This window comes from Nannobrachium achirus (assembly GCF_963921795.1).
Source record: "Nannobrachium achirus genome assembly, chromosome: 1".
NCBI classification, from domain to species: Eukaryota; Metazoa; Chordata; class Actinopteri; order Myctophiformes; family Myctophidae; genus Nannobrachium; species Nannobrachium achirus.
The window spans coordinates 70,552,849-70,574,970 of record NC_137810.1 but is presented as its reverse complement, the minus strand read 5'-3'; the positions used below and the strand labels follow the sequence as shown (position 1 = coordinate 70,574,970).

Below are 22,122 nucleotides of genomic sequence, written 5' to 3'. Positions count from 1 at the left end.
ATGCCAATACTTTTGCACTTTTACTTGGAATTCTGGACTTTTACTTTTATCAGAGTATTTCTATGTTGCAGTATTGACTGTACTGTAGACATATAAAATATAAATATATACATAAACTATGTTGCTGTTGGCTGGAAACCTTGGATGTCCAAAATGCTTCCTGTGTTCAAACACACATCCATAACAACCATATTGGTTGATGTCAACTCATCAGAGACATTATCTGTCCTCACAAAGACACACTGAGGAGTAGGAGGAGGAGGAGTAGTCATAAGGAAGCCTAAACCCAGGGTAGAGTGGTTCAGTGAATGTGGACTGGAAGGTATAAAGGTGTTTCAGTGAGTCAGACGACACGTCATAGAAGGACAGAGTCCCAGCAGCATGGTCTACATACACTGCTACTCTGTTGGAGCGCCTAGAGGAATCAACAGGGAGGACAGTGGTCCTACTATTGTGAGAGACCCAGTAAATGCCTCCGCCTCCCCAACAGCGCAGACTCCAGGACAGATCATTGTTCCCAAGTCCATTAGGACCCTCTCCTCTCCTGCTGATTCCTCTGTAAGCCACTCCAATCCTAACCTCTCCACTCGTCTCTACCTCCCAGTAACAGCGTCCAGTCAGACCCTCTGTACACAGAACCTGATAACACTTATCATCAAATCTGTCCTGATGATCAGGGTATGACTGAAGCTCCTCCCCCTCTGGCCGAGTCACCTTCCTGTTGCTCTCAGACAGACAGAGTGTTCTGCTCGCTGTGTTTGGATCCAGTGTGAGACGATGGAAGTCTGATGAGAGAACAAGACAGGAAACATTACAAATATTTAATATTTAAAAGGTATTAAAATATTCAGAGAGAGAGAGAGAGAGAGAGAGAGAGACAGAGAGAGAGAGAGAGAGAGAGAGAGAGAGAGAGAGAGAGATTGGTTTACAGTAACTGAGTACACAATAAGTTAATGTTGTGTAGTTAAAGAGTATTTGTATTACTGGATACTTGTGACTTTCACTACATTTCAAAGACACATATTGTACTTTTAACTCCACTACATTTGTAGGAAGAGAAAACATTTACTAGAAAAGAAAATTTCCAAGAAATTTTAAGTGTGCCTGCAGCTTGCTAAGTGTGTGCAACCTTGTAAAGCAGTTTTACATCAGCATTTTTATCATTAGCTTTAACATTAATATTTTTTTAGCATTAGCATTATCATAGATTTGTTTTCCTTTAAACATTAGGCATTTGTTAGCATTAGCATTTGTTAGCATTAGCATTAGCATTTTTAGCATTAGCATGTGTTAGCATCTGCATATGTTAGCATAGCATTATCATGTGTTAGCATTAGCATATGTGTTAGCATTAGTATTTGTTAGCATTAGCATTAGCATTTGTTAGCATTAGCATGTATTAGCATTAGCATTTGTTAGCATTAGCATATGTTAGCATTAGCATGTGTTAGCATTAGCATTTGTTAGAATTAACATTAGCATTAGCATTTGCTAACATTAGCATTCGTTAGCATTAGCATATGTTAGCATTAGCATTTTTTAGCATTAGCATTTGTTAGCATTAGCATGTGTTAGCATTAGCATTAGCATTTTTAGCATTAGCATTTGTTAGCATTAGCATGTGTTAGCATTAGCATGTGTTAGCATTAGCATTTGTTAGCATTAGCATTAGCATTAGCATTAGCATTAGCGGTTAGCCGTTGGGACTGTGGGACCACCCACCGAGTTTGTGACCAGTAACGTGTTGGGAAGTGGAGACATGGCTGTTTAAAGCCCAGCCAATAGGAAGGCAGAGGGGGCGGGGCTTAAGCATTTACAGATAGTTCCTATTTGCCATGTAAGTACACACATCGAGTTTCGAGACGGTACCATGCTGCAAACTGGAGATAAAGCTGTTTAAAGCTAAGCCAATAGGAAGATAGGGGCGGGGCTTAAGAGGGGGCTGGGCTTAAGTAATAAGTCCCTATTGGCCGTTTAAGTCCAGACACCAAGTTTCAAGACGGTACCATGCTGTGAACTGGAGTAGTGGCTGTTTAAAACCCAGCCAATAGGAATACAGAGGGGGCGGGGCTTAATCAATTACAGCTCATCCCTATTGGCCGGAAAAGACCAAAGTTGTGTGTGCATTTTAAAGTTTAAATCACGTTGCTAGGCAAAATTATGGCAGAGTTATGTGGCGCCAAAGTTTCTGGGTTTTCTGGGTCCCCCATTCAAAGTCAATGAGGGTTTTTGCGCGTAGTTTTTTACGAATTACGTTGCCATGGTAACGCGGATCGGAAAGAAAAGTAATAGCACACCATTCCCGGCCGAGCCGCACGTTTTGATGTATATATTGCGGAGGTGGCGTAAATCTTGCGGCAGTTATTACGTGCCGAAATTTCCCCCATTCTAAGTCAATGGGGTTTTTGGGCGTCGTTTTTTGCGAATTACGTCGCAATGGTAACGCGGATCGGAAAGAAAAGTAATAGCACACCATTCCCGGCCGAGCCGCACGTTTTGATGTATATATTGCGGCGGTGGCGTAAATTGTGCGGCAGTTATTACGTGCAGAAATTCGTGGCGAAAGACTTAATGACTTAATTAATGACTTAAGTATGGCGGATTACAATAAGTGTTTTGCTATTGCATAGCAGGCACACTTAATTAAGTGTGCCTGCTATGCAATAGCAGAACACTTATTGTACTCCCCCATACTTAATTAATAATGATCCCACAAATTTGGAGCCGTAATAACTGCCGCACGATTTACGCCACCACCGCAATATATACATCAAAACGTGCGGCTCGGCCGGGAATGGTGTGCTATTACTTTTCTTTCCGATCCGCGTTACCATTGCGACGTAATTCGCAAAAAACGACGCCCAAAAACTCCATTGACTTTGAATGGGGGACTCCGAAAAAAAACCAGAAACTTTGGCGCCAAATAACTCTGCCATACTTTTGCCTAGCAACGTGATTTAAACTTTAAAATGCACACACAACTTTGGTCTTTTTCCAGCCAATAGGGATGAGCTGTAATTGATTAAGCCCCGCCCCCTCTATAACAGGAAGTGCCCTTCACCAAACAGGAAGTGCCTCTATAACTCATGAACCGTTTGTCGTACAGACTCGCGGCTGGTGTCATACATTTTTTTTTTCTCAATTTTTTTTTTTTTTTCTCAAAAACATTTTTTTTCTCAAATTTTTTTTTTCTCAAAATTTTTTTTTCTCAAAAACATTTTTTTTCTCAATTTTTTTTTCTCAATTTTTTTTTCTCAAATTTTTTTTTTTCTCAAAATTTTTTTTTCTCAAAATTTTTTTTTTCTCAAATTTTTTTTTTCTCAAAATTTTTTTTTTCTCAAATTTTTTTTTCTCAAATTTTTTTTTCTCAAATTTTTTTTTCTCAATTTTTTTTTTCTCAATTTTTTTTTCTCAATTTCTTTTCCTCAATTTTTTTTTCTCAAAATTTTTTTTTTCTCAAAATTCTTTTTTTTCTCAAATTGTTTTTTCTCAAATTGTTTTTTCTCAAAATATTTTTTTTCTCAAAATTTTTTTCTCAAATTTTTTTTTTCTCAAAAAAATTTTTTTTACTCAAATTTTTTTTTTCTCAAATTTTTTTTTTCTCAAATTTTTTTTTTCTCAATTTTTTTTCTTTTTCCTCAAAAAACTTTTTTTTTTCTCAAAAAACTTTTTTTTTCTCACAAAACAATTTTTTCTCAAAAAACTGTCGTTAAAGTGCGACCCGTGATAACGGTCAAAAATGCGCCAAAACACCACTAATTAGTCGAAATGGCTGACTTCCTGTTTGGTTTCTGATTGGCTGCTGGCCTTGTGACGTGGGTAGAGCTACGAGGGCCCGGTCATCGCTGCTTGCAGCTTTAATTCATTAATCGTCCATGACCTTAATTGGGGCCTATTTCGCCAAACAGGAAGTGCCCCTCACCAAACAGGAAGTGACCCGTTTTCTCGTGAACCGTTTGTCGTACAGGGGTGGTGTCATATGAAGAACAATAATGTTAAAGCTTATGCAAAAAATGCTAATGTTAATAACGCTAATGCTAACACCAACCGCTACACAAGGTTGCACAGACTTAGCGAGCTGCAGGCACACTTAAAATTTCTTAGAAATTTTCTTTTCTAGTTAATTAATAATAATGATCCCACAAATTTGGAGCCGTAATAACTGCTGCACGATTTACGCCACCACCGCAATATATACATCAAAACGTGCGGCTCGGCCGGGAATGGTGTGCTATTACTTTTCTAAGAGAAAATTTGTATCGTTTAATTGATATTAATTTATTAGTGAATTAATTTTACCCATTGACTTATAATGGGAATCGCAAAAACTCACATTCAATATTTTTTTTCTCGCAAACCATAGGGGCTACAGTTTCAAAACTTGGAGAGGAGATTTATAATGATATCAAGGATTAAATGAAAAATAATTTCGTCAGTTGGCCTCATGGTGGCGCTATAACAGTCCACTTTACCTTTCGGCCTGTAACTCTTGAACCGTGGGTCGGAAAATTAAAATTCCTTTTTCCCTGGATTCCTTGGGTCATGACGCATCTCCTCATATAGGCCACGCCCATTTGCGTCAGGATAGATTTTCCGCCATTTTGAATTTTCTTCAAAACACACTTTTTGCTCCTTTTCCTACATATTTTCTCCAAATGTCACAAAAATCGATACACACGATCTATGCACTCATGCGATAAACATATTTAAACGATATTTTGATAGTCCATACCGTTCTTCTGTAACAGGGTTCCAAAGTTAGCGGGAGGAGCCCGTTTTGTAAGAAGTAGCCATAAATCACAAACGAAACATCCAGTCAACACCAAATTTTAACCACAAGTGGGGGGCGCTATACTGAACATATATCCAAAAGCATTTCCACTTCGACCCATAGGGGGCACCACAAACGCGCAAAACGTAACCGTTTCATGCCAAAACAAGTTTTTCAGGGGGAACGACCCTCTCAAAACGAAACACAAACGATCTCGGGAGCGACGGGACAACGTAATCGCCTTGCGGAACTTGTGGGAGGAGCCTATTTCTTAAAAACAAGAAACCATATTGCTAATGCTAACACATGCTAATGCTAACAAATGCTAATGCTAACAAAGATGCTAATGTTAACACATACAAGGTTGCACACACTTAGCGAGCTGCAGGCACACTTAAAATTTCTTCGAAATTTTCTTTTCTAGTTATGAATTATTATGCCCCATGTAGTTTTTTTCATTAAAAATAGCTTGTAGATCGGGTATTTTTATTATGATTGATAGGCTATTAGTGTTGATTTTGTCAACTAAAACTATGACGAAAAATGTTTGTCAACTTTTGTCACTGTGTGAAACTAAATAAAAACTAAACACACATTTAAGATAATATGACTAAGACTGAATTTACTGACAATTTTGTAAAAATAAATAAAAGTAGACTAAAATGTTAGGGAGGGACTAGTGGAGACGAGATCCAGTAGAACTAAAAGACAAGTCATTTTATGTTTGATTCTGCTCGGGTGTTGCGCTCTGAAAATAGCAGATCTACCAGTAAAGCAGGTTGCACAGTGCTGCGTTTTTCGGGCCGAATATCGGGGTGAATTTCGGAGCGCGTGAATAAAAAAATCAACCTCACGTTATGTCAGTCACGTTTGCACACTGACGCCCGTTTCGCGCACCACTCGGTCCCTTGCTCTCTCTATCTCTCTCTCTCTCCTTGCCCTGAAAAACGCATTTTGCAACGAAAAACGCAGCAGTGTGCAACCAGCTTAAGACTCCCTAATGGGGTCCGCGAGGGTCCGCCGGGGTGCCCGAGTTACGGCCTTTTTATTGGGCTGCAGTGTCTGCTGCTAGGTGGCGGGGGTCTACAGGTAGGTGGCGGGGGTCCACAGGTAGGTGGTGGGGGTCCACAGGTAGGTGGTGGGGGTCCACAGGTAGGTGGTGGGGGTCCACAGGTAGGTGGCGGGGGTCCACAGGTAGGTGGTGGGGGTCCACAGGTAGGTGGCGGGGGTCCACAGGTAGGTGGTGGGGGTCCACAGGTAGGTGGCGGGGGTCCACAGGTAGGTGGGGGTCCACAGGTAGGTGGCGGGGGTCTGCCGGTAGGTGGTGGGGGTCTGCCGGTAGGTGGGGGGGGTCTGCCGGTAGGTGGCGGGGGTCTACAGGTAGGTGGCGGGGGTCCGCCGGTAGGTGGCGGGGTCTGCCGGTGGGTGGCGGGGGTCTACAGGTAGGTGGCGGGGGTCCGCCGGTAGGTGGGGGGGGTCTACAGGTAGGTGGGGGGGTCTACAGGTAGGTGGGGGGGGTCTACAGGTAGGTGGGGGGGTCTACAGGTAGTGGGGGGGTCTACCGGTAGGTGGGGGGGTCTACAGGTAGGTGGGGGGGTCTACAGGTAGGTGGGGGGGTCTACAGGTAGTGGGGGGGTCTACAGGTAGTGGGGGGGTCTACAGGTAGGTGGTGGGGGTCTACAGGTAGGTGGGGGGGTCTACAGGTAGGTGGCGGCGGACGGCCCCGACTTTACGGCCAGAACAAGTGGAATACGTCCTAACAACAGGGCTCGGGCTGAATTTTTAAGCTCAAACACACACTCTCACACAGACACACAGACACACACACACACACACACACACACACACACACACACACACACACACACACACACACACACACACACACACACACACACACAACTGGGCTTGGAACAGCAGCATTTTGGTTTACACAGCAGTCTTTGACAGTGGGAATGTGGGATTAACCAACGCTACAATCTTTGACAAGGAGGCTATAGCACTGCAGCCGACATGAATGACACAAGTCACTGCCATGAATACTTTGGGATATTAATTTAAACCATATCCGTGCGCGTTCATTTGGTTACAAGCAATAATTCCCCATGGCCATGATCTCACAGCTCGCCACATTAATGACAGATATCCTGGAAACTAAAGGTCATCTGAATGCAGTGGTTGAAGAATGAATGAGGCTCTAAGCATTGATGGATGAAGGCTGGCTGGTGTTGAGTGATCTCCAGGTGGCATAAATAAATCCACGGCGCCCACGGGGAAGATGGTGCGCTGTGGGCACAGGTGGAGCGTCGGGTTTCATCATTAACTCCAGCATGTACAGTAGCTACTGTATACATTGAGAGACCCCACGGTTATGTTTGGGCACGTTTGGGTGCTTAAACTATAGCAATCATGTACCGGTATTCCGCACTGGCTGGCCATCTCACCGGTGGGCCGTGGACCCTCAAATAAATCATCCACAGTGTGCACTGGGCTGGGCACAGCCAGATTTGGACCTTCAGGTTTTATCCTTAATAAAGGATTCACGTCACTATAAATTGGAGGCTCACAGTTCCCGAAAATACTCTCGCATGCGTTCGTATCTATGCTTGTTCTGAGCCAGATCTGCCAATAGACTGTTAGTGTTAAAGCACTTAATGTAGATTGCTTCCATATCGCTAGATTTTGATTGCTTGTCATTGTAACTTGGAAATAAAATCAGCGTACATGTCCATGATGTAGCTGGTTATATATTTTTATAAAATGTTATATTTTCACAGGATTATTTATTAGTGTGTTAGATATGCATTTCCAAGTGAATACATGTGTCCATTGTCTGTCAGATAGTTAGACAATGCTGCCCTGCATGTCTACAATGGAATAAGAGGTGTAAGATGAATCCTACACCACCTCTGAACTTGATGTGAGATTTGATCCCGCCCTACACCAACATCAAAGTCACATTGAAATGATAAATGGAGAGACTTGCCTAAATGTCGGTGTACGCCAACATTTTGATCTGCACCACGTTGATAAAAGAGGGCCAGTGTGTTTGGGGGACATTAAGCAGAATGTGTGGCAGAAGGAGGGTTGAACATTGCAGAAGGTGTGTCAGGTAGAGGGAGTGTTTTGTAAACAAGCATCAGCTGGTGTGAAGGACCAGGCCAAGAGCAGAGAAACCTCCTGCATTCACTGGAAGCTCTACTGAAGAGCTTTCAGGACAGCATCCAGGGAGGGAGGGGCCAACAGAGGATAAAACACTGTATACAAATACAGACAGACAGACAGACAGACAGACAGACAGACAGACAGACAGATACTCACATCTTGAGAGGAGTTGAGGATTAGGATTAGAATTCCAGAATTCTCCTCCATGTTTCACTCTGTAGGAAGTAGAACAACAATGCATCAATGTCTGACTGTCTAACACAACGCCTCCACTACCTGACACTACAGTGTTTCTGCTACTAGTGAAATGACGGGAATTTGCTAAAATTGTGGGATCTTGCAAAAGAAAAATATGTGTTTTGATTAGAAAAGGTGATTGAAAAGGTGACTCACCCTTTCCTTACTAGGCTACTGTAGTATAACTTTATGAACGTGGCAAAGCTCAGTTTACAAGGAGTGCAATAAATGTTGCATCAAGTAGTATTAATTTAAATTGTCATTATTTGAATTTTAACGGAGCAGATAATATAGAGATTACGTTGTATTGAGCAAGGGAAGAGATTATATCTTCTGCCCTGCACAGAGTCGGTGCGCGCACACACACACACACACACACACACACACACACGAGCACACACGCACGCATGTACGCACGCACGCACGCAAACACACACAGGAGCACTGTTTTTTTCACAGCAGTTTTGCTTCTGTGTGAACGTGAACAACGGGTGAGGTGATGACTTTATAAACTTTATGTGTAAAAATGCAGGGTTAATTAATGAAAGCATGCAAGCCCAGCTTATTTTGCGTATTTTGCCTGGATATTTTACTGCAACAGATTATACACATAAACATGAATCTTCAGCAGGTGCATGACTGTATAAATGGGGTGGGAGGAGGGGATTGTTGGGGCAGACTAGCACAATAGACGTTATGCCATTGGAACATGAAACAAGGGAATCACTGCACTAACCAACATGGACACAGTCCAAGTCTACTCACTGCAGAGACTCCAGTCCAGAGAAGTTCTTCAGTCCAGACACCGGCAACACGTTGAAGTTCAAGTCTAATTCTCTCAAATGAGAAGGATTAGATCTGAGAGCTGAGGCCAGAACTTCACAGCTTCTCTCTGACAACCAGCAGTTCATCAGTCTAAATGACAAATAAAACACACAATGTTTGATTGTCTGCTATAAAATACATTATTCTGAGAACCTGCTTACAACCACCTATTAAAGGACCTGGTCCGGATGGACTGTCTGTGTTTTAGAGTAGAAAACCAGACTGAGTAACATGAACTAAATAATCTTTACTTAATCTCCCAACAGACAGGAAACAGCAACAGGATGAAAACAGAAGATCCAGCAAAGTGACTGAAAACAGAGTTTATACAATGTTTAGTTCCAATACTTGATTCTGATAGGCTGGTTTCTGATTAAACCAGTGTCTAAATTACACAATAATCCACACTTTGAATCAGTTTATATCAAACCCATGTGCGTTATTTCTTTCCACAGTGTTGTGAAGGAGTGCTTGATTTTCTCTCAAATCCTGCCGCGCGGGGCTTCTAAGCACCGCCCACACACATAGGAAGGTAACTGAGTGCCTCTGGACGGGGCTTGTAAAAACACCAAGCGTGTCTCACCACGCCTTTCAGACGTTATAAAATACTGGGTAACCACATGCCTCTTGTGGCTTATTGCTTCATTATACACATAAGACCTAACAGGTCAAAGGTCAATTGATGGACAGTTTAAGACAAGTGAAGCTGATAACTGCTGATGTCACAGACACAGGAAGGACATCTGCTGGAGAAAGAGACCATACAGACCAGTGGTGGAATGGAACTAAGTACATTTACTCAACTTCTGTACTTAAGTACAAGTTTACTTTACTTTATTTACTTTACTTGATTATGTCAACTTTATATATTTTATACTTCTACTGCACTACATCTAAGAGGCAAATACTGTCAACATTAATTATTTGAAAACTTTAGTAACCATTTACTTCAGATCTGATTTAGATTATTGCAATATACATAAATTACCTATTTTATCACCTATTATACACTTTTTTATTTCGACAAATTTTGAAAACATAAAAAGGGGGCATTCTGCATAATGAGTAGTTGGTAATAAAGTGTATTTATTACTTTTACAAGTAACAGAGCTGCATTGTGGTATTGCTACTTGGATTTTTGTTATACACTGATACAGACAGACAGTCTTTGAGTGGTTTGAGTGAATTTAGTGAACATGTACATACTGTAGTTACTGTACCTCCTCATTATCCCAGTCAATGTGTGTTACTATGATATCAACCTTATTCATGCCACAATATTCATATTATAATCACATGATAAATCACTGATGGAAATAATGATTGTAAATTAATCTCACCGTAGAGTCTCCAGTCTACAATGAGGACTTTTCAGTGCAGCACAGAGTAGATCCAGTAGATCCAGGTCCAGCTCGTTGTAACTTAAGTCCAGGTGTCTCAGATGGGATGGATTAGAACTGAGAGCTGAAGACACAACTTCCATGTGTTGCTTCCGGAGGCGACGACCAAAGCCAACAAGTCTGTAATTAGAGGTGGTCAATCAGACCACACACACACACACACACACACACACACACACACACACACACACACACACACACACACACACACACACACACACACACACACACAGTCAAGTCCATTTATTTATAAAGCAGATTTAAAAACAACCAGGTTGACCAAAGTGCTGTACATCATGAGAACGCAGTAAAAACAAAAACAATACAAAGCAAAAACAATAGAAACATTTGTAAACATTTAAAACCTTGTAAGTACAGCTATAAAAACAAAACATTTAACCCTAGGATGCATGAGTGGGGTCAAAAACGACCCCAGGGGTTGTTATTCTTTAATATCTTTAAAATTAAAAGTTTAAATATTTTCATATTCCAGGTATTCCTCATAAAACATGTTTGTGACATGAGGCCATTTGCATTTTTATCATTCCTTTCATTAATTTTAAGAAATTGCAGTTTTTGTATCACTACCCCACTCTTCCATGAGTGGGGTCAAAAATGACCCCAATTAAAATCAATGCGTTTTGCAATAAACTACTTTGCTCTCACACATAACTCTGCCATACTTTTGCCTAGCAAAGTGATTTCAACTTTAAAACACTCACACGACTTGGGCCTTTTAGCCAATAGGGACGAGCTGTAATTGTTGAAGCCACGCCCCCTCTGTCTTCTAAACGCGTGCAGCAGCTGTCACACTTTGCTGTCACACTTTGCTGTCACACTTTGCTGTCACACTTTGCTGTCACACGTAACTCTGGCATACTTTTGCGTAGCAACGTGATTTCAACTTTAAAATGCTCACACGACTTGGCACTTTTTCCGACCAATAGGGACGAGCTGTAATTGTTGAAGCCCCGCCCCCCTGTCTTCCTATTGGCTGGGCTTTAAACAGCCATAACTCCAGTTTGCAGCATGGTACCGTCTCGAAATTTGGTGTCTGGCCTTAGACCACCATAGGGATGAGCTGCAATTGTTGAAGCCACGCCCCCTCTTCCCTCCTATTGGCTGGGCTTTAAACATCCATAACTCCAGTTTGCAGCATTGTACAGTCTCGGAACTTGGTGTCTGAACTTAGACAGCCAATATGGACGAGCTGTAATTGTTGAAGCCCCGCACCCTCTTACAAGTCTGTTTCCACCCGCCTTGACGGTCGCTTCTCGCCCTTAGGGTGTCTTACTGGTAATTGTAGTAAGTAATAGTAGTAATAAAAGTAGTAATAGTAGTAGTAATAGTGTAATAGTAGTAGTAATAGTAGTAAAATAGTTGCGACAATAGATCGCAAGTTTAGTATGTGAACGGTCACAGCTTGTCCGTATCTATGTATGTATCTCTGTCACGCCTGATACTGTGGGTCTATGGGTTTGTCGCTCTGACATCATGCTCTGATGTCACTGTGATGTCAGGGGAACCACTAACAGAATGGGTTTGCCACTCTGGCTTCACGCTCTGGCTTCACTATGATACACTAACAGAATCCCTTTTATGCCCATACATGGAGTTCCCTGATGTCATTAATATTAAGCCCATATCTAACAGGACTTTATATGGGAATACCCATATATGGAGACAACATCGGCCACATACCGCACTAACAGAATCCATATATGGCCAAGACAGAAGGCCAAGACATCCCATATCTGTGTAGCTGGTTCTACAGACAGGGATCTCCATCTATGGGCATAAAAACATCACAGTGACATCAGAGCATGATGTCAGAGCAATAAACCCATAGAACCACAGTGTCAGGCGTGACAGAGATACATACATACATATGGACAAGCTATGACCGTTCACATACTAAACTTGCGACCTACGGTCGCAACTATTATTACTAATATTACTACTACTACTACTACTACTACTATTACTACTACTATTACTACTATATTACTACTACTATTACCAGTAAGACGCCCTAAGGGCGAGAAGCGACCGTCAGGGCGGGTGGAAACAACAAACTTATAATAGAGGGCGGGGCTTCAACAATTACAGCTCGTCCATATTGGCTGTCTAAGTCCAGACAGCAAGTTTTGAGACGGTACAATGCTGCAAAATGGAGTTATGGCTGTTTAAAGCCCAGCCAATAGGAGGAAAGAGGGGGCGTGGCTTCAACAATTGCAGCTCATCCCTATGGTGGTCTAAGTCCAGGCACCAAATTTCAAGACGGTACCATGCTGCGAACTGGAGTTATGGCTGTTTAAAGCCCAGCCAATAGGAAAACAGGGGGGCGGGGCTTCAACAATTACAGCTTGTCCCTATTGGCCGGAAGAAGTGCCAAGTCGTGTGAGCGTTTTAAAGTTGAAATCACGTTGCTACGCAAAAGTAGGCCAGAGTTACATGTGACAGCAAAGTGTGACAGCAAAGTGTGACAGCTGCTGCACGTGTTTAGTAGACAGAGGGGGCGGGGCTTCAACAATTACAGCTCATCCCTATTGGCAGAAAAAAAGGCCCAAGTCGTGTGAGTGTTTTAAAGTTGAAATCACTTTGCTAGGCAAAAGTATGGCAGAGTTACGTGTGAGAGCAAAGTAGTTTATTGCAAAACGCATTGATTTTAATTGGGGTCATTTTTGACCCCACTCATGGAAGAGTGTAGGTATTGGTTGGTCATGCATCCAAGGGTTAAGATATAAAACAATGACAGATAAAAGGCACAGGGAGGGAGGGGTCTAGGGCTCAAATGCTAGGGTGAAGAGGTGTGTTTTAAGTGGGATGGAAGGCTGTTCCAGAGAGCTGGGCCAGCCACAGAAAAAGCTCTGTCACCCTTTAGCCTTAGATTGGCTGTTAGATTGACTTTCAGAAGCCTCTGGCCAGAGGTGCCAGTCAGTCAGTAGCATTCTGTACGAGCTGAAGACGGGAGAGGGTGGAGTTTGCAACCCCTATGTAAAGGGAGTTGCAGTAATCCAGCCTTGACGAGACAAGGGCATGGATTACTTTCTCTAGGTTGTGGGCCGAAAGAAAATATTTTATTTGTGCTACACACGCACACACACGCTTGCATGCACACACACACACACACACACACACACACACACACACACACACACACACACACACACACACACACACACACACACACACACACACACAGTTTGTATCAATGAAACGTTGAATTTATTCTAGCACTCTCTACCCAATATTCTACCCAGCCCGCGTGTGTGTGTGTATGTGTGTGTGTGTGTGTGTGTGTGTGTGTGTGTGTGTGTGTGCGTGTGCGTGTGCGTGTGCGCGTGCGTACATGCGTGCGTGCGTACGTGCGTGTTATCATGTTTAGTTATATTGTAGTGTTGTGAAGGTACAGTGCATTGTTTCTGTTCTAAGTTTTCTATTCACATGACTACTAACCGAGCATTTCTGCTGTTCCTCACAGCTGGGATGAGTCTGCTTCGGCCCTCCTCTGATGTGTTGTATTTGTCCAGGTCCAACTCCTCCAGAACATCCTCTGACATCTGCAGCATGTGAGCCAGAGCTGAACACTGGGTTGGAGACAGTTTTGTCTTTGATCTGTCCCCTGACTTCAGGTACTGTTGGATCTCCTGATGCACTGAGTGGTCGTTCATCTCCATCAAACAGTGGAAGATGTTGATAAATCTGTCAGGAGAGGCAAGGCTTTCATGCATCTTCTTCAGGTTGTTGATGGCTTTCTGGATGCTCTCTGGACAGTTCTGTGTCTGAACCAGTAGACCTCCTAACAGACTCTGGTTGGACGGCAGTGAGAGACCATGAAGGAAGCGGAGAAACAGGTCCAGGTGACCATTCTTACTCTTTATGGCTTTACGGTTGGCTCTGGACAGGAAGTCCTCCAAGGAGTCACTGGTGTATTCACGTTCATATTTGTCACGTCCCAGGAATGTCTTCAGTACCTCCATGTTCTTCTGTGTGAAACAGTGGAACAGGTAGACTGCAGCCAGGAACTCCTGGATCATCAGATGAACAAAGCAGTAGACTGCTCTCTGGAAGAGCACGCCCTCTCTTTTGAAGATCTCTGTGCACACTCCTGAGTACAGTGAGGCGTTTTTCACATCCAGACCACACTCTTCCAGGTCTTCTTGGTAGAACATGATGCTGCCTTTCTCCAGATGTTCAAACGCCAGCCTGCCCAGCTTCAGAAGAACATCCCTGTCAGTCTCCATCATCTTCTGTTGATTCTCTCTCTCTTTTCTGTTTCTTTTCTTGTTTCTTCTTTCCCCCTCATGAGGCTCATCATACTTCAGCTCCTTCCTCTTTGTCTGGACCAACAGGAAGTGGCAGCACATGGCAGTCAGGGTTGTGGGCAGCTGTCCTGTCTCGTCTGTCTTCACCATGTCCTCCAGAACGGTAGCGCTGATCCAACAGAAGACTGGGATGTGACACATGATGTGGAGGCTCTTTGACGTCTTCATGTGTGAGATGATTCTGCTGGCCAGCTCCTCATCACTGAATCTCTTCCTGAAGTACTCCTCCTTCTGGGGATCGGTGAACCCTCGTACTTCTGTCACCAGGTCAACATATACAGGAGGGATCTGATTGGCTGCTGCAGGTCTGGTGGTTATCCAGATGAGAGCCAATGGGAGCAGATTCCCCTCGATGAGGTTTGTCAACAGCCCGTCCACTGATGATGTCACTGTGACATCAGAGATGATGTCATTGTTGAAGTTGAAGGACAACCTGCTTTCATCCAAACCATCAAAGATGAAGCCAACCTTCCAGACAGCGAGCTGCTCTGCTGTGACCTTCTTCAACGTTGGATGGAAAACATGGATCAGTGAGAGAAGACTGTGCTGCTCATCTCTGACCAAGTTCAGCTCCCGGAATGAGAAGGGAACCAGGAGAATGACATCTTGATTTTCCAAACCCTTTGCCCAGTCCAGAGCGACCTTACGCACAGAGAAGGTTTTTCCAATGCCAGCGACTCCCTTGGTCAGAACTCTTCTGATTGGTGTCTCTCTGCCAAGGAGGAGGGGCTTAAAGATGTCACAGCAGTTGATTGGTTGGTCATGGAGGGTGTTCTTCTTGGAGAGCGTCTCAAGCTGGTAGACCTCATGTTGGTTATTAACCCCTTCACTCTCTCCCACTGTGATGTAGAGCGCTGTGAAGATGCTGTTGAGGGAGGGCACTTCAGTGACGTCTGTCACACGATCCAGACTGTTCAAAGTGATCTTATAAACCTTTAAATCCTCCTGCACACTGACACCTGCTATGAGAAGACAATGAAGACATTTTAAACATTCAGCTTCATTCATAACTTTACATTCTTACAAGTATACACACATTATTAATGTGTTAAATATCATATCATACATTAGGGGAAACATAACCAATATCAAATAATAATGTTGAATTGGGCGACTGGTTTTCTCTCGTGGGATAATAAAGATATTAATCTGAATTGTTTTAGTCCAGAGTTGATAGATGTTACCCTATTTGACAATGTTTTTTCTATTTTTATTCTGTTTTTAATTTGTGCTATTTAAATAGCCTATTGTAAATTGTGTCCAGTCTTACTTTTTCCATTGCTGGTCTGACTGGATGTCTTCAGTCCAGGTGTGGTTGTGAATGTCTCTCCTGAACATCTGGACGTCTGCTCAGTCCTCTTCCTCTCTCTGTGGAGATGAAGAACTTTATTAGGATTAGATTCTCCATCTTATCTGCTCTCCACTGTTAGTTAGGCTACCTGTTAGTGCCAGAATAGATTTTAAGACTTTACTCATGACTTTTAAATGTGTAAATAGACAGTCTCCCAGTTCTATCTCTGACATGTTAGAACCCTACAAGCCTGTGTTCAGCCTCAGATCATCAGATAAGAGACTCCTGGAGACTCCCACAGACAGGGGTGTCACAAGGGGGGGACAGTGGGACTGAGTTACCAGGGCCCAAGATGGAGGGACCTTAATTATTTTAGCTATTGAGAAATAGCTCACAGCGCGGCACCAAGTGCAGCGCTGCAAGCTTGTAGATTTATTTTGAACAGTTGTAAACATGTGTGCAAATCTTTGAATACATGTATTTTTAAGCGAACATTTGTAACTCAAATTTTGCTTCTTTTGCTAAATATTTTGAGATGTGGGGTCCATGGCCAAATACATATCATTTTGGAGGTCCTTCACATGAAACAGTTTGAGCACCATTGACATAGAAACTATTCAAAGACTTGCACACATTTTCAAGATTTTTCAAAAATAGAAGATCTACAAGATGGCAGTGCTCGGTGTCGCACTTTGAACCTGTAGATCTGCTATTTTTCAATAGTTAAAGCACAACATAATGTGTAATAATGTGTTCCCAGTCTAAATGGGGTAAACCCCTCCCCTGAGAACATTCATGGGGGGCCCACAGTGAATGCTTGAACCCAGGGCCCAGGATTTGGTGCAACACCCCTGCTCACAGCACAGCTTGTCTCAAATTCTTCCTGCCATTTCTAGTTTTTAATATCTGCATGTGTCTATTTTAAAATGTGTGCCTACTTTTTATTCACTGATCGTTTGTTGTAGATCAGGGGTGCCCACACTTTTTTGACGTGAGATCTACTTTTAAAATGACTTGCTCAACATGATCTACCCATCCAAAATGTTTTAGCTGAGGGCCTGAGGGAGGCTTTGGAATAGCAGCACTGGCGTTACATTTTAGGGTAAATAAATGGTAAATACTGGGGAAAATGTCTTCATCCCATTCCGTATGGAAGTGGTACAGTTTGGGGTTCTTTGTAATGCTACTGACTCTTGAACAAAATATTGCATTGGAGGTTTGCCTACTTTAGAAGCCATAAAGGCAGCTGACAGGCCCTTCTTGATGTCATATTGACATATATTTTATATTGTAATTATATATATTTAGAGGCATGTCATGTGGTCTACCTGCAAACCCTTGTAGATCACCATCTACCTTTTGGGCACCCCTGTTGTAGATTGTCAATAAATGCATATCATGTTGTTCTTTTACCCTGCTCTGTAAAGCACTTTGTGATGTCTGGAAATATGCTTTATAAATACAATCATTATCATAATCATTCTTCACTGATTGATGGATGTTTCTGTACTGTTTGATGTTGGTATAAATAGACAATAACAGGGTCCACTCTGTCATGTCCTTATATTATTGTGCACTTTTTGTTTGACTGGTTTAGACATTTATCTTTTTGTTTATTGGTCTGTAACTGTTTGTTATAACAATATCCTATACTCTCCATGGCTTATTGTTGGTATTCTGCCCAATTCTTGTCCTTTTGTGCTTTTGGATAGTAGAGATGTATGAACAATAAGACCATCACACGCTTAGCACTCAATACTAAATGACACTGATCATCCTCTGTATCAATAACTATATCAATAACACTGATCAACCTCTGTATCAATAACTATATCAATAACACTGATCATCCTCTGTATCAATAACTATATCAATAAAGCCCCTTTTCGACTGCAGTCTTAGCACCACACCACACCACACCACACCACACTACACCACACCACACCGCACCACATAAATATATCTACATTTTCCATTACAAAAAAGTACCCCTATCGGTAAGAAACAAATTGACCCTTTTAACTGTGATTATAATACAATATAAATTTGTATTACAACTATCCTAATTATAATGCACTGTAATGGATTATAACTGTGATTATAATACATTATAAAGTATTAGTGTATTACTATGATAATTAAAATACACTATACTAGATTATAATAGTGGTTATAACACAATAGAATCTATTATCATGTATTACAACTATATCCTGGTGGTCTAAATGAAAAGTCGGTGAGTGATTATAGTCATTATGAAGTGTTTGGCCCTGTTTGGCCTAGCTCAGACCTTTGATTGATTGATTGATTGATTGAAGACTTTATTAGACGTTTGCATAGGAAAAGGTACAGTTTCATGACGGTACAGTTCACTGGTACAAGGTCTACTAAAAGGAGATCCATGAAAAGACTAGGCTTATTTCCACTGGAAACCTACTCTAGAGTGGATACTTTTTAGTACCCTGTTTAGTACCACTTTCACACCGCTCTACCCAGGTCCTTGTATTGGAAAACCTGGCACAAGTGGGCGGTGTGGTGTGGAGTGGTGTGGAGTTGGGCCAGTGGAAAATGGGCTTAAGGCTGATCATCCTCTGTATCAATAACTATATCAATAACACTGATCATCCTCTGTATCAATAACTATATCAATAACACTGATCATCCTCTGTATCAATAACTATATCAATAACACTGATCATCCTCTGTATCTCTACTTCCACCTCATGCCATCAGGGTGAAGATACAGAACCCTGAAGTGGAACAAGGTTGGTTTATCATTAGTTTTGTTTCCTCAGTCATCACTGCACTAAACAAACTGCCCCGCCCCTGTCGATAGGATGGTTTTCTGTGTACAGTGTGGACCTGATGGTCTGTTATTGTGATATGTTTGTGTTGTGTTATGTGTTGTTTTTTTTTTTTGAAAAGACAGCGACAAATTTCACTTCGGGGACAATGAAGATTATTTGTATTATCATTAGTATAAAGTAGTAGTTACTGTGGTCACAGCACTACACACGCTTGTAGATCCACTATTTTCACTAGCTTGGTCCCGGACTACCGGGCAAACGTTTAATTTATCTTTTTGGGTCTTGGGCTAAAAAGGTTGGGAACCAGTAAACCACGGGTGACAGGTGTTTATGTAAACTACCAGCTCCTCTCTATACTAGAGGTGTGTATGTAAACTACCAGCTTCTCTCTATACTAAAGAGGGTTGAGGTTTCCTTTCTTGCTCTGACATTTAAACTCCCAGAGAGTCATGGTAAACTACAGAAGGTTATGAGCAGGCAGAGTAGTTTTGCTCAACACATTCATTGCTCTGTACGTGTTAACATGTTAAGAAGCTCAGGAGGATTGACATACTGTGTGTGTGGAGGTCCAGGTTCACTGAAGACAGGAGGTATTCCCATAGACGCGTCACTCTTCATAGACACACAGCTGGGTGTTGGAGACTCTGCTCTGTGGTCAACACTTCTGGAATCACAACAATATTCATACAATGATCATGTGAATGAAAGAGTCTGTTTGTTATAGATTCTGTATTGTTACATTGCATTTTACAAGAGAGTAAAACTCCATGTTGAAGTAACATGAAAAACATTATGATTGATTATTTTATTAGACAAAAATGGAGAACAGTACAAGTATAGTCAATACAATTGAAATGTAGTACAGTACAAGTACAGTTAAACACCCTGCCCAAAAGGAACATCTCAAATAAGACCTTTTACGGTCTTTTTTTACGATGAAAGACCTGAGTATTTAATCCATGGACAAAATGAATAGCAAGCAAAGATAACATTCAATAATATCACAGTTATAAAAACACTATATGTACAGGATTGGGGAAACAAGGTGGTGGGGCTAAGGTAAAGGTGGGGGTGCTCACTTCTGGCCTGTCTATGGGAGGAGTGATAACTACCTCCTCCTCTGGCCTCCTGAAAGGTGAGTTTTCACCTGTCTATGAGAGAAGTGATAACTACCTCCTTCTCTGGCCTCCTGAAAGGTGAGTTTTCACCTGTCTATGGGAAAAGTGATAACTACCTCCTTCTCTGGCCTCCTGAAAGGTGAGTTTTCACCTGTCTATGGGAGAAGTGACAACTACCTCCTTCTCTGGCCTCCTGAAAGGTGAGTTTGCACCTGTCTATGGGAGAAGCGACAACTACCTCCTTCTCTGGCCTCCTGAAAGGTGAGTTTTCACCTGTCTATGGGAGAAGTGATTGATAACTACCTCCTTCTCTGGCCTCCTGAAAGGTGAGTTTTCACCTGTCTATGGGAGAAGTGATAACTACCGCCTTCTCTGGCCTCCTGAAAGGTGAGTTTTCAGGGCAGTTTTGAAGGATGCCAGCGAGCTACATGTTTTAAGGGAGGTAGTCAAGGAATTCCACACCTGGGTGGCAGTGTTGTAGAAGGAGAATTTACCCATATTTGTTTGTGTTATCAGAACATTGTGTGCGCTGCTGCACTCCCTCTGGTGTAGTGGTTGTGGGTGTCGCTAACTTTTTGGAGATGTTTGGTCAGATATGCGGGTACTTAGGGGATGAAGGGCAGATTTGCGTTGACTATTTTTAAAGTCACTCCCATGTTTAGTGGTTTAACTCTGTCTTCAACACAGAGCCATCTTAGGCTAGCAAAATGTGTGGGAGAAACATGGGTCATGGTCCCCAGGTCGAGAAGTAGCCCAATCAGTTTGTTTTGGGAGGTTTGGAGCTTAGTCTTTAGTGATTCTTTGATGTTGGAGTACCATGAGGTGCAAGCGTAGTCAAAGTGGGACTGAATGAGGGCCCCAGCAAGAGTCCTGAGGGCACTTTTGTTGACAAAAGTGGAGATTCTGCCCAGGAATCGTGTTCTTGTTCTCTGATAAAATATCACTAGAAATGGGAGTGTTTCTTTTCACCCGCGGCTACCACATACAGTAAGCTACCGTTTAAGAAGCTCAGGAGGATTGACATACTGTGTGTGTGGAGGTCCAGGTTCACTGAAGACAGGAGGTATTCCCATAGACGCGTCACTCTTCATAGACACACAGCTGGGTGTTGGAGACTCTGCTCTGTGGTCAACACTTCTGGAATCACAACAATATTCATACAATGATCATGTGAATGAAAGAGTCTGTTTGTTATAGATTCTGTATTGTTACATTGCATTTTACAAGAGAGTAAAACTCCATGTTGAAGTAACAGGAAAAACATTGTGATAAAATATCACTGGAAAGCAGTAAAATGTATTAAAATGCCACTCTCTTATTGTTCTTGAGATACAGCATACACTCAGAGCAGATTCATGGCTAATTTCATACAAATCGTTCATTTGTAATGCAAGCATGAAATTTGGTACAAATACTCTCTAAGGGCCACTCTTATAGAAAAGGCGCTGGCCACTCGAAATTCCAAGATGGTGACCCTTTTTTTTTCAAAATGGAAGCCACCTTCTCAGAGGAGATCTTGATATAATAAGAATAAGAATCGTTCACTTTGTTATACAAGGATGACATTTGGCACATTTACTCTGTAAGGGCCACTCTTATGAAAAAAGGCACTGGCCACTGAATCATTTGTTCCTTTTTTCAAAATTTGCCTTTAATCTGCTCCGACTATATGCTGTATCTCAAGAACCGTAATAGATACAGACATGTACTTGGTACCAAAACATCCGCAATATCCATCTTTATATTCAACTTCAATACATATATGTGTCTTAAAATGAATGCAACTCGAGTTATAAAGGAAAAACAAGATTTTTGGAAAGACATCTTGGATTTCGGGGGCTGCCATATTGGAATTTTGCGTGGCCAGCGCCTTTTTCCATAAGAGTGGCCCTTACAGAGTAAATGTGCCAAATGTTATCCTTGTATCACAAAGTGAACGATTCTTATTCTTATTATATCAAGATCTCCTCTGAAAAGGTGGCTTCCATTTTGAAAAATAAGGTCACCATCTTGGAATTCTGAGTGGCCAGTGCCTTTTTCTATGAGAGTGGCCCTTAGAGAGTATTTGCGCTAAATTTCATGCTTGCATCAAAGTGAACGATTCTGATGAAATGACCCATTCATCTGCTGGGCTATTAAGTAACCCTTTTCTTACCAAAAAAGTTAAAAAGTTGAAAAAA

The 22,122-nt window shown here is 42.0% G+C and overlaps 1 protein-coding gene across 1 annotated transcript in view; it reads right to left on the bottom strand.

Annotated features, from left to right (window-relative positions):
- Positions 1-217: 217 nt before the first annotated feature.
- Positions 218-22,122, bottom strand: part of LOC308289679 (uncharacterized protein) — a gene marked incomplete at its 5' end in the record, with an annotated part of 57,231 nt that continues 35,326 nt past the window's right edge. Inside the window, 2 exons of the mRNA XM_080731419.1 lie at positions 218-768; positions 14,829-15,619. Coding sequence (XP_080587545.1) covers positions 220-768; positions 14,829-15,619 — 1,340 coding nt within the window. The 3' untranslated portion in view covers positions 218-219. The remainder of the gene's footprint in view (positions 769-14,828; positions 15,620-22,122) is intronic.